Source organism: Leuciscus leuciscus (genome assembly GCF_965113295.1).
Source record: "Leuciscus leuciscus genome assembly, chromosome: 17".
Classification (NCBI taxonomy): Eukaryota; Metazoa; Chordata; class Actinopteri; order Cypriniformes; family Leuciscidae; genus Leuciscus; species Leuciscus leuciscus.
The window spans coordinates 4,274,436-4,288,420 of record NC_138741.1 but is presented as its reverse complement, the minus strand read 5'-3'; the positions used below and the strand labels follow the sequence as shown (position 1 = coordinate 4,288,420).

At 42.1% G+C, this 13,985-nt stretch overlaps 1 protein-coding gene across 2 annotated transcripts in view; it reads left to right on the top strand.

Moving 5' to 3' along the window:
• LOC309479619 (60 kDa lysophospholipase-like) overlaps positions 1-12,609 on the top strand; it is a 106,569-nt gene extending 93,960 nt beyond the window's left edge. The window contains exons 11-16 of one of the 2 annotated variants that reach the window (XM_082143785.1): positions 470-565; positions 822-985; positions 1,891-1,977; positions 2,345-2,420; positions 3,165-3,230; positions 11,066-12,609. In XM_082143785.1, the coding sequence (XP_081999911.1) occupies positions 470-565; positions 822-985; positions 1,891-1,977; positions 2,345-2,420; positions 3,165-3,188 (447 nt within the window). In that variant the 3' untranslated portion in view covers positions 3,189-3,230; positions 11,066-12,609. The remainder of the gene's footprint in view (positions 1-469; positions 566-821; positions 986-1,890; positions 1,978-2,344; positions 2,421-3,164; positions 3,231-11,065) is intronic. The other variant, XM_082143784.1, reaches the window with a different exon arrangement.
• Positions 12,610-13,985: the final 1,376 nt, after the last annotated feature.

The following is a 13,985-nucleotide window of genomic DNA, read 5'->3' as shown; positions in this document are numbered from 1 at the left end:
AGATTCTGGTCAATATGTATGCACATCCCTCAGTAAATAATAACCATCAAGAATCAAGAGTATCAAGAATGACTTTTATCATTTAAAACACAGTGACATGCTATGGCGCCATTTTAGCTTTTATTCATTCACAGGATATGCATTTTTGATATCAATAATTCAATTTGTACTATTTAAAATGTGAATTCTTGATATTAAGAATGCACTTTTTACTAGTAACAATGTCTTCTGATATCAGGAATTACATTTTCACTAGAACTAGTTAAAGGAGGGATTGTAGTGGGAATACTGGGGTGTCAGGTGTGACTGTGTGGCAATGGCAAATGGTTCATGGCTCACGGGTCAGGTATGAGGGCCCCTAAACAGAATTTTGCTTAGGGCCCCAGGGAGGTCAGGATCGGCTCTGCATATACTGAATAAGAAGAGGCTCAGATGAACAGATCAACTATAATATTACTGATGTCCACAGGAGCTTGGAGCCATACGAGATGCACTAACTCCCACTCTGGTCTGCGTCGCTGCTAAGGCCGGAGACATTGAAGCTTTAGAGGCCCTAAGGGAAATGGTAAGATATTGATACCTGTTTGGACACCCATTTAGAAGGGCAAACACTATCTGTAAAAAGTGTAATCAAATAAATGCAGCCTATTCCAAACTTTTTAGTTTGCTGTGTATGCCTGCAACTTTTTTGTATTTGATTTTTTTTTATTATATTAAAAATGGTCCAGGAGCATGTGAACCAGTCAGATGTGCTGGTTTGCAGTATTAAATGCAGTTTAGAAAATCAGGATACTGGTTATAATTCATATCTTTCTATATAGGGCTCTGACATGATCACGGCAGACTATGATGGCCGCACTCCTCTCCACGTCGCTGCATGTGAGGGGCATGTAAAAGTGGTGGAGTATCTGCTGAGTAAAGGGGCCTCAGTCTATGCCAGAGATTGCTATGGTGAAACACCACTTCATAGTGCTGTGCGCTGCAGGTAGGACTGATTTAATAAAATAAAAGACTGATTTAATAAAATAAAAGACTGATTTAAGTGTCCAAATACTTTTTAGGGGCACAAAAAATAATTGCCATAATTTCAAAGTTTTGAGTGAACTATTTGCAGTGTAATTTATACAGACAGTCTTTAAGGCGAACTAGAGAAGACCACTGGTTTTAAACGGGTGGTTGCGACCTATAAAGGGATCACAAGTAGGGATGCACAGATACAAAATTTGCCCGATACTGATTACCGATAATTCTTTATATTTGAAAGCCGATATAATGGCTGATAAACCCACATCCAATTTTTTATGTAATTTTTGAGAGCCTGATTACAAAAACAAAAGTCTCAAGCATGTCCCAATGTTCTAATTATAATTTTATGTAGCCGATATGACAGACCTTTGCTGCATGTTGTACTTTACTGTATTTTCCTTTTTGATTTTAATCATATTTCAAGTCATTCAAAACCATCATAGCGAACCGTGTGCATCTGAAGTGTCTCAGCTTAAGGAAATCATACATTAGCCATAATTTATCGTTTTTAATAGATTGGCCAAATTTTCTTATCGGGCCATAACAATAACATTATAATGAACATATATCGGCCGATACAGATATGGTGGCTGATATATCTTGCATCCCTAGTTACAAGTCTGTTCTGATGCAATATAATTATTCATAGTTAGCAAAAAATGTACTCACCCTCATTGCAAAACAATAGCTGTGTCCCAATTAAGAAGCGGCATCCTTAAAAGTGTGCAAAGTCCACAAAGGTTGAAATGAGCATTGTTAAACGGGATGGCCTAGCAACTGTGACAGCTGCCGTTGATGAGCGCAGTACAACTGGCAAAGTCAATTAAACACGTGACTGTATATGTCATTTTTCTATGTCTGTAGGCATAAGGATGTTGTGAAGTTGCTGAGGAAGACTGGAGCTCATTTTTCCCCGGCTGAAATAGTTGATGCTGGAACGAAGTTGCACAGGTCTATTTACATACACACATTTCCTCACGATCAATCCTTCGTCCATAAACTTGTGGACACCGCAATTTGATAAATGACACACATGTCGGTTTTATTATTCTTTTTAGTAGCACTTTTTTAGTGCTGATTTATTTCATTACAATTCTTCCGTTAAATTAATATAGTTAAGCTTAAGGTTTTTAAATGGCACTTTAAAGTTCAATGGAAGTGCGGTCATAAATATGAGCATATCTGTTTTTTTTTATTTAGAATTAGTGTACTGTTCTGTGTATTGAGCACATACCAGAACTGTCTGTCTTCAGTTTATAAACTTCCTGTGTTACGGTTGATGATTGAGCGTTTAGAGATTCTAATGTGTGTTTTACAGTCTTGCAGCGAGTGGCGACTCTGAAGGATTGGAGATTTGGAAGTTAGCTGGGGTTGATCAGAAGCCCACTGGAGTGGTGAGTTAACAATGGAGATATGTGTGGAATACAGAATTATAACCAAACATTTGATGCCTTCAGTGACATTTTATTCTTAGAACTGTTTGAATGGAGAAACAAGACATTATTTGTGTTGCATTGTAAAAAAAAAAAAAAAGAGTTCTGCATTGTCAAAGCAATGACACAAATGGTGATATATTTTAAACATGCTTCCTGTGTGTCCAAAATCAGTCCTGGAGGGCCATTGTCCAGCAGAGTTTAGCTACAACTTGCCTCAACACACCTGCCTGGAAGTTGCTAGAGTGCCTAGTGAGACCTAAACTGAGTTTTATCCTCAGTTACTATTCCCTATATCACTCCACTAGTATAGTCTATTTGAAAAAGTGAATTAAAACGAGTGAGCGAATTCGGACCAGAAGGGAGATACAGGAATTCATTCAGCATGACCTTCACAGTGCATTATGGGTATTCTCTTGTGGTTGAGTATACATCAGTTGTAGACTTGTTATCGCGGTGCATTATGGGATTGAATGAGTGCACTCGATAACATCCAGTGTGGTTTTGGATACCAATACAAATGGCTGTCCCCACAAATAGTGCCCTATTTAAGGGTATTGGGGTCGATTTTGAACACAGCCTTGATTAGCTGGTTCAGGTGTAACAATTGGGGTTGGAGTTAAACTTTGCAGGACAGTGGCCCTCCAGGAGCAGGATTAGACACCCCTGCCGAAACTTTAATTAATGGGCTTCTCTTACATTTAGGCAAGTGCCACTGGAAGCAAGTAGACTGTTGAGTTCTTACAACAGGCGGCACAGTACCAAACTCAGGTAGGGAACATATATATAACATATAATATATATAACATATATATATATATATATATATATATATATATATATATATATATATACACACTCACCTAAAGGATTATTAGGAACACCTGTTCAATTTCTCTTTAATGCAATTATCTAATCAACCAATCACATGGCAGTTGCTTCAATGCATTTAGGGGTGTGGTCCTGGTCAAGACAATCTCCTGAACTCCAAACTGAATGTCAGAATGGGAAAGAAAGGTGATTTAAGCAATTTTGAGCGTGGCATGGTTGTTGGTGCCAGACGGGCCGGTCTGAGTATTTCACAATCTGCTCAGTTACTGGGATTTTCACGCACAACCATTTCTAGGGTTTACAAAGAATGGTGTGAAAAGGGAAAAACATCCAGTATGCGGCAGTCCTGTGGGCGAAAATGCCTTGTTGATGCTAGAGGTCAGAGGAGAATGGGCCGACTGATTCAAGCTGATAGAAGAGCAACTTTGACTGAAATAACCACTCGTTACAACCGAGGTATGCAGCAAAGCATTTGTGAAGCCACAACACGCACAACCTTGAGGCGGATGGGCTACAACAGCAGAAGACCCCACCGGGTACCACTCATCTCCACTACAAATAGGAAAAAGAGGCTACAATTTGCACGAGCTCACCAAAATTGGACAGTTGAAGACTGGAAAAATGTTGCCTGGTCTGATGAGTCTCGATTTCTGTTGAGACATTCAGATGGTAGAGTCAGAATTTGGCGTAAACAGAATGAGAACATGGATCCATCATGCCTTGTTACCACTGTGCAGGCTGGTGGTGGTGGTGTAATGGTGTGGGGGATGTTTTCTTGGCACACTTTGGGCCCCTTAGTGCCAATTGGGCATTGTTTAAATGCCACGGCCTACCTGAGCATTGTTTCTGACCATGTCCATCCCTTTATGACCACCATGTACCCATCCTCTGATGGCTACTTACAGCAGGATAATGCACCATGTCACAAAGCTCGTATCATTTCAAATTGGTTTCTTGAACATGACAATGAGTTCACTGTACTAAAATGGCCCCCACAGTCACCAGATCTCAACCCAATAGAGCATCTTTGGGATGTGGTGGAACAGGAGCTCCATGCCCTGGATGTGCATCCCACAAATCTCCATCAACTGCAAGATGCTATCCTATGGTATCAATATGGGCCAACATTTCTAAAGAATGCTTTCAGCACCTTGTTGAATCAATGCCACGTAGAATTTACTTTTACTTTACTTTACTTTATACTTTATTGTCCCATTTCTGGGAAATTTGTCTTGGACAGCATGACATGGCCAGTACACAACTTCGATCACACACAACACAGTACATACAATAACATACAATGATAAGAGAATAGCAACTTTTCGATGGATTATTTAAAAACTAGCAGCATCCTACATCAATTTAAAAAAAAATCTCTATTTAAAATTTTAACCGCAGTTGGGACAAAAGAGTTTTTATAACGATTGAACTTGCACATCAAGACCCTGAATCGTCTCCCCGATGGTAACAAATTAAAATACATATGTAAAACATGTGTGTCATCAGAGACAATTTTTTTCGCTTGCCTTAAAATGGATACCTCATACAGCTCTTGTAATATGGTTAGTTTTTCCTCCCGCCCTATAATTTTTTGAGCTGTATGCACCAATCGTGCTAGTTTTGATTTTGTTCGAACGGTCAGATTTCCATACCATGCAGTGATACCATATCTAATTACACTCTCAAAGACAGACTGATAAAACAAAAACAAAATCCTCTGGTTCACTCCAAACATTTTTAACCTTCGCAGGAAGTATAGCCTTTGCTGCAGTCTAGAACAGAGAGTATCGATGTGCAAAGACCAGCATAGTAAGTTGTCCATATAAACTCCCAAATATTTATATGAAAAAACCTGTTCAATGATGTTACCATGTATTTTTACAGGGCTATGGTCTCCCACAGATCTAGGATCAAAAATCATTTCAACAGTCTTCCTTTCATTTAAAACCAAGGAATTAGTGTCGCACCAGCTAACAAATCTGTCAACATCAGAGAAATACTGCAAGGGATTTGTTTTCTTATTCAGTAAGCTCAATATTGCTGTATCATCAGAAAATTTGATGAAGTATGTATCATCCTGACTCGAGACACACTCATTAGTGTATAGTGAAAATAAAAAGGGAGAGCTAACACAACCCTGCGGGGCCCCTATATTGGTAGTTTTCATCTCAGAATAGAAATGATTAACTCTGACTTGTTGTGTACGATTAGTTAAAAAAGAATAAAACCACTTAATGCAGAATGGGTTCACTTCTAGCTCTACCAACTTCTTCAGCAGTATATTGGGTTGAAGTGTATTAAATGCTGAACTAAAATCAATAAAAAGTAAACGAGCATATGCTTGAGAATCTTCTAAATGGCTATTCACCAAATGAGTGATGCAGTTAATAGCATCATCAGTGCCCCGTCCGACCTTATATGCAAACTGAAATGGATCAAGAGATGATTTAACCTGATCCTTTAAGACAGTTACAACAAGTCTCTCAAAGCATTTCATAACATTTGAGGTCAAAGCCACAGGTCTAAAATCACAATTTCCAAATGGGCAAGTTTTCTTAGGAACAGGTATAATTATAGATTTCTTCCACAAAGATGGGATAATATGTGAGTCCATAGATTTCTGAAAGATAGGGCAAAATGCTGGAGTAAGTTCATTTGCGCAGATCTTTAGCAAAAAACCTGAAATTCCATCAGGACCCGTGGATTTTTTAGTAGATATACCTCTAAATTGCGAGCTTACTCTTTTTGGTGCTATCTCTAGCCTATGACCTGAATTACATATAATATGGTCCAGAGTACACAATTGATCCACCGGTGACTCAAACCTAAGAAAATAATCATTCAAGTCATTTGCTCTTTGTTGGTCATTGCTAGTTACAAGCCTATTTCGAGGAGGTGCCATATTAGTTACGACTTCCATAGCGTCCCACCATTTTTTGGAGTGTTTTTTCCTTGCCTCCTTCAGTAACAAATTTAATTCCTTTTGGATTAATTTTTGTTCAATTTTGTCTTGATTAATAAAAGCCCATTTCTTTTTGTTTAAACACTCCTTGATTTCTTTTGTTATATAACCTTTGTTATTAGGAAAGACAGTTACAATTTTCTTCTCTACAACTGTGTCCACACAAAAGTTAACATAATCAGTTATAGTCTCTGTGGCCACCTCAATGTCCATCTCCGAATGAAAAAGTTCCCAATCAGTAGAAGCAAAACAGCCCTTTAATTTCTCAATGCTGTCCTCGGACCACACAGAAACCATCTTTGTCTGTGGCTTAGTCCTTTTTAAAAGTGTTCTATAAGTTGGCATCAAGTGAATTGTGTTATGATCACAATTTGATAAAGGGGGTTTAGACTTTGCAACGTATGCATCCTTCACATTTCCAAAACATTTATCTAAAATCTTATTACCTCGGGTTTCACACTTAATATACTGCTCATATCCCGGAAGTGAAAATTCCAATCTGCAGTGATTAAAGTCACCAAGAATAAAAGCTGCAGGAGTGCGCTTTAATTGCTTGTTAACACAATCCGTTATGCAGCTGGCAGCTTTAACGGCATTCCCGCTCGGTGGAACATACGCTGCACAAATAACAATGTTTCCAAATTCTCGTGGAAGGTAGAAAGGCCTCAGTGATAAACACAATATTTCCACATCAGAATTGCACAATGTCTCTCTCACCGTATACTGGCCGCACCACCCATCCCTAATGTAGACACAAATGCCACCACCTCTCGTCTTCCCCGAGTTTTCATCCCTGTCTGCTCGAACAAGGGAGAACCCCTCAAGATCAACCATTGAGCTAGGGACATGACGGTGGAGCCAGGTCTCTGTAAACACCATCAAACAAGAGTCACGATATTCATGGCAAAACCTTGAGTTTATGCGTAGCTCCTCTATTTTGTTCCTTAAAGACCGCACGTTGCTCAAAATCATGGACGGCAGTGGTGGTTTGTTTCCCCGGTTTCGGAGACGGAGACGGATTCCTCCTCTCTTACCTCTTCTTCGGGGTCGCGTCGGATGAACACGCTTCCTTCTGACATCCTCAGGTATGTCTGTGGATAGCGTCGTCCTTGCAGGCCGCAGTGAAAGCAGCTCTTCTCTAGTATAGCGCAGCGATAGCACGTCAACAGAGCATGCAGGTGTCTCTCGATCCAAAGCGAAAATCTCTCCTCCAATCAATACTAGCAGCAAGAACTGTGCCAGAATTGTCCTCATTATGATTGATTGATTAAATAACTTAGACTAAAACTTGACACATTAACTTGGGACAAACACTTAATAACAATACGCAGACAGCAACTGGCCAAAGCACATGAGTCCGTGTCGCCAGCAGAGCAGCGCCACCGGAAGGGGGGGGAACTAAGGCAGTTCTGAAGGCAAAAGGGGGTCAAACACAGTATTAGTATGGTGTTCCTAATAATCCTTTAGGTGAGTGTAGATATGGGTCACTGACATGTCACTCTTTTTTCCATATCTATTAATGTATTCAAAAATAATAAATTACATCATGTTCATGTAAAATTTCATGTTCATTTTACATTTCATGTTGTGCAATTCCTCAAAGACATCATGATACTAGTAAATTAACTATTATTATTATTATTTTTACATATATTAATATTTTTAAACTTTAACATTACATAAAACTACTTTGAATACTAACCCTAACCCTAACCGTAAGCCTTTTAAAGAAAAACTTTTAAAAACTTTAAATAATGATATAGATGTTTACACCCATAGTGATAAGGATATGTTATTAAATTTTGCTTAATGGTTACATCATATGCCATGTTTTAGAGTCAACATATTGAACTTTTTCAAAACCATCCATCCATCCATCCATCTTCTTCCGCTTATCCGGGGCCGGGTCGCGGGGGCAGCAGTCGAAGCAGGGATGCCCAGACCTCCCTCTCCCTGGACACTTCCTCCAGCTCTTCCGGGGGGACACCGAGGCGTTCCCAGGCCAGCCGGGAGACATAGTCCCTCCAGCATGTCCTAGGTCTTCCCCGGGGTCTCCTCCCGGTGGGACATGCCCGGAACACCTTCCCAGGAAGGCGATCAGGAGGCATCCGGAAAAGATGCCCGAGCCACCTCAGCTGGCCCCTCTTGATGTGGAGGAGCAGCGGCTCTACTCTGAGCTCCAGCCCGAGTGACCAAGCTTCTCACCCTATCTCTAAGGGATCGCCCAGCCACCCTGCGGAGAAAGCTCATTTCGGCCGCCTGTATCCGGGATCTTGTCCTTTCGGTCATGACCCACAGCTCATGACCATAGGTGAGAGTAGGAACGTAGATTGACCGGTAAATCGAGAGCTTCGCCTTGCAGCTCAGCTCTTTCTTCACCACGACAGACCGGTACATCGACTTCATTACTGCAGAAGCTGCACCGATCCGTCTGTCAATCTCCCGTTCCATCCTTCCCTCACTCGTGAACAAGACCCCAAGATACTTGAACTCCTCCACTTGAGGCAGGAACTCTCCACCAACCTGAAGTGGGCAAGCCACCCTTTTCCAACTGAGCCGTGGCCTCGGATTTGTAGGCGCTGTTTCTCATCCCAGCCGCTTCACACTCGGCTGCAAACCGTCCCAGTGCATGCCGAAGGTCCTGGTCTGATGGGGCCAGCATGACAACATCATCCGCAAAGAGCAGACATGAGATCATGTGGTCCCCAAACCTGACACCCTCCGGCCCCTGGTTGTGCCTAGAAATTCTGTCCATAAAAATTATGAACAGAACCGGCGACAAAGGGCAGCCCTGCTGGAGTCCAACATGCACTGGGAACAAGTCTGATGACATCCCCAGTCGAGGTCAACAGCTGCCCACCTCCACTGAAAACAGCATTGGTAGGGCACTGCTTCCCCCTCCTGAGGCGTCGGACGGTTTGCCAGAATCTCTTCGAGGCCGACTGGTAGTCCTTCTCCATGGCCTCACCGAACTCCTCCCAGGCCCGATTTTTTTTGCCTCCACAACCACCCGGGCTGCAGTCCGCTTGGCCTGCCGGTACCCGTCAGCTGCCTCAGGAGTCCCACAAGCCAGCCAGGCCTGATAGGACTCCTTCTTCAGCTTTACCCTTACTTCTGGTGTCCACCACCGGGTTCGGGGATTGCCGCCTCGACAGGCACCGGAGACCTTACGGCCACAGCTCCGAGTGGCCGCGTCGACAATGGAGGTGGAGAACATGATCCACTCGGACTCCATATCTCCAGTTTCCCTCGGGATCCGGTCGAAGCTCTGCCGGAGGTGGAAGTTAAAGATCTCTCTGAGAGGGGATTCGGCCAAACGTTCCCAACAGACCCTCACAGTACGTTTGGGTCTGCCGAGTCTGCCGAGTCTGTCCAGCTTCCTCCCCCGCCATCGGATCCAACTCACCACCAGATGGTGATCAGTTGACAGCTTCGCCCCTCTCTTCACCCGAGTGTCCAAGACATACGGCCGGAGGCCAGATGAAATGACCACAAAGTCGATCATTGACCTCTGGCCTAGGGTGTCCTGGTGCCATGTGCACTGATGGACACCCTTATGCTTGAACATGGTGTTCGTTATGGGCAAGCTGTAACTAGCACAGAAGTCCAATAACAGAACACCACTCAGGTTCAGATCAGGGGGGCCGTTCCTCCCAATCACGCCCCTCCAGGTGTCACTGTCGCTGCCCACGTGGGCGTTGAAGTCCCCCAGTAGAGTGACGGAGTCCCCGGTCAGAGCACTTTCCAGCACCCCTCCCAGAGACCCCAAGAAGGCCGGGTACTCTACACTGCCGTTTGGCCCATAGGCGCACACGACAGTGAGAGACCTATCCCCGACCAAAGGTGCAGGGAAGCGACCCTCTCGTTCACCGGGGTGAACTCCAACACATGGCGGCTGAGCTGGGGGGCTATAAGCAAACCCACACCAGCCCGCCGCCTCTCACCATGGGCAACTCCAGAGTGGTAAAGAGTCCATCCTCTCTCAAGGAGTGTGGTTCCAGAGCCCAAGCCATGCGTGGAGGTGATCCCGACTATCTCTAGTTGGTACCTCTCAACCTCCCGCACAATCTCAGGCTCCTTCCCCGCCAGAGAGGTGACGTTCCACGTCCCTAGAGCTAGTTTCCGTGTCCAGGGATCGGGTTGTCGACGCCCCCGCCTTCGACTGCTGCCCGATCCAGCCCCTTGCGGTCCCTCCTGTAGGTGGTGAGCCCACGGGAGGGCGGCCCCACATCGCTCTTTCTGAGCCCGGCCGGACCCCATGGGGGGACGTCACGGTCCTTGGATTTATCTTCATCATAAGGGGTTTCTGAAACGCACTTAGTCTGACCCGTCACCTAGGACCTGTTTGCCTTGGGAGACCCTACCAGGGGCATATAGCCCCAGACAACATTGCTCCTAGGGTCCTTCGGGTACTCAAACCCCTCCACCACGTTAAGGTGGCAGTTCAAGGAGGGGCTCAAAACCATATAAACTATATAAATCCTAAATTAGAATTTTTTTATTTTAACACATTTTATTTAAGTTTTTGCCTTGTTTTATTTTAAATGAAAATTGTGAATGGATTTTGAATGCGCTGCCATCATGTTATATTGAAATTTCATTGGTTTAGACAAAACAGAGGATAGTGCTGAAAACGGCATGAATGTTTTTTTTTTTAAGTAACTGTTTAAACGCATTAAAATGTGCATCCAGATCATAATAATAATAAACATTGTGACGGCAATCTACATTTTGCATATTGAAAATTGCATAACTTCCAATTAAAGTGCAGAAATGCAATGCTTACATTATTCTCTTTCTGTCTGTTCTCTAGAATGGCGAGTTTATCGAGTTTACTGCTTGTCCAAGATCATGAGGAGGCCGTCCTGCTAGCTGTCGCTTCCTGCCCTTATTATACTTATATCATTCTTATTTTCAGCAGACGTACAGCAGATGTCCCTTACTTAGACTCTTAAAGGGGTCATATGATGCTATTTTAAAAGTTCAGTATTTTGATCAAGGAGTGTAATAGAATATGTTAACATTCTTTAATGTTAAAAAAATACATTATTTCTCACGCACTGTACATTATTGCAGCGCCTCTATTCTCAGTCTATCTGAAAAGCGCTGATTTCTACAAAGCCCCTCCTTCTGAAAAGCTCAGAGTGCTCTGATTGGTCAGCTAACCTAGAGCGTTGTGATTGGCCAAACACCTCAATCGTGTGTTGGAAATATAACATCCCTTACCATAATCGCCAGCTTCAGCTTTTTATAAACACACAGTTAATAATAATGTTGTTGGCTTTACCTTATCAGTTCAGGCCCGAGTCAGATTCAATTGAAACCAACCAAGAAAAAATCTCTTTGTGAGAGAATATTTAACTGATTGTATACAGAAACAGATACATTACATATTAAAGGAAAACATTTAAAAAGCATCATATGACCTATTATGATAAACATACATACAGGTTTTATATGATTTCATTTTATAATCATTTATAATCATTAGTCATTTATACACTCTTGAAGATTACATAAGAGTGTTGATTTGTTTTGTGAGACACTTGACTGCCGTAAGGCTATCATCCAGTGCCAATGTTAGAAACCCCCCCTCAAATGACGCTGGTACGCGGTATGACAGAGAAGACCTGTTCTTTTAAAGAGCATGTAGAAGGGAAGCTTTTCAAAGCATGTTTTGATAATGATCATGAAGGTTTGCTTGCTTTTAATCAATCTATGTAATCCAATATTTTCATATATGATTAAGAAAAATCTGAGGATTTTCAATAAATCAATCATACATACAGTTTATATATGATTCAATTTTGTAATCGTTTATAATCATTAATCATCTAAAGGGATATTTGTCTTCATGGGAGGAGATAAGAGAATGTCTCAATTTCAAGGTTTGTAATGTCACGATTGCACGGATATATTTGTGGCAATATCCAATACATTGTATGGGTAAAAAAAATAAAAATAATATTTTATGCCAAATATCATTAGGGTATTAAGTAAAGATCATGTTCCATGAAGATATTTTGTAAATTTCCTACTGTAAATATATTAAAAAAATATATTTATGTGAGTGGATGCAGCAAAATCGTGAACATAAATGGACAACTTTTAGGAGATTTTCCTCAATGTTTCGATTTTTTTTGCACCCTCAGATTCCAGATTTTCAATAGTTGTATCTCGGCCAAATATTGCCCTATCCTAACAAACCATACACCAATGGAGAGCTTATTTATTCAGCTTTTATGAGATGTATACATTTTAATAAAAAAATGTGTACCCTTGTGACTGGTTTTGTGATTCAGGGTCACATATGCAACTAAAGATTATTCAATAAACTCTGCTCTTTTATTATCATCACTTCGTCTTCTGCTTTCTTCTCTGGCTTTTCCAGTCAAATTCTCAGAGGCTGTGACAGGACTTTGTGACAGAACAGACTTTCTGTTGACAGGTTTTGCTGGGTTGCACACACCAGTCAAACGAATATCTTTTGACAAGATCTGGCGCCCGGGACTGGATTTTACATAGATGTGAGAATGTTATATGTAGGCCTACATTAATTATTAGATTAAAGAAGTCTGGTGTAAAAATGTTAATTCATTAGCCATTACCTAATGTTAACGATCTCCCGTCATCCCTCATCCTTTGATTTTACAGTATCTGCACGAACCCTGAATAAAGTTCAGTTACATTCCTGCTATGGAAGTCAATGGGGACCAGCAGCTGTTTGGTTAGCCACATTCTACAAACTATCTTCCTTTGTGTTCAGCACAAGAAATAAATGAATGCAGGTTTGGAACAACATTAGAGTAAATAATGACAGAATTTTCATTTTTTGGTGAACTATCCCTTTATGGACAAGCGTCAGAATGTTTACTACCCTTTACTAGGCTACTGTCTCTTTAAGACCGGCACGTGACGCGTCTAATATAAGCCTGGTTCACACGGCAGGATAATTAGGCCGATTTTATCCCCGATTCACCCCTTCCGACAATCTTAAGGATGCTCCGATTATCGTAAAATAATCTGATCAGATATTCCTGCCGTGTGTGGTGTGTTAAGGCTGCTCTCGTCTGCTCGGAAGGACGTCGGGACCGCTCCGATCTCAAATCGGGGATATCCAACATGTTGGATTTATTTGGCCCGATTTCTTCTCGTGTGTGGTGTCCCCCGAGCACGCAGCCTGTGGACTGTGGAGTGTAGCCAATCAGAAAGCGAGGTGACGAGGCGGCGAGGAAACACCGGGAAATATAATCAAAACAGCCGGCGGCATCGCGCACCAGAAAGTCCGGTGGACGTCAGAGATCATCGCCTTTTCTTTTGATAACCTTTTTTCCGTTAAAAACAAACTACAAACTATTGCCACTGCATCCTCTTCGTCCGCCATGATTGTTTACTCTGAAGTCACGTTTGATCTCGAGGTATTTTGCGCGATTTCCCGTCTGATCTGGGAATGCTCGGGAGTCAAATCGGTTCGTGTGTGATGTGTTGATATTGCCGTGTGGCTGCGCACCACACACTGTACGACCAAAACTGTTAGACCCGTGATTTTTTATCCCCGTGTGTGGGGTCTCTCAGGTTTGGAAAATCGGCCGACAATTTTAAAATCGTCCCGTGTGAACCAGGCTTAATATACTGTACACACACCAGATTTTCTCTCAAATGTTTGCTTTCACTTTAGACATAACCAACTGTGTTTATGTACTGTAAACCTTGTGTTTTTGACAGTATTAGAG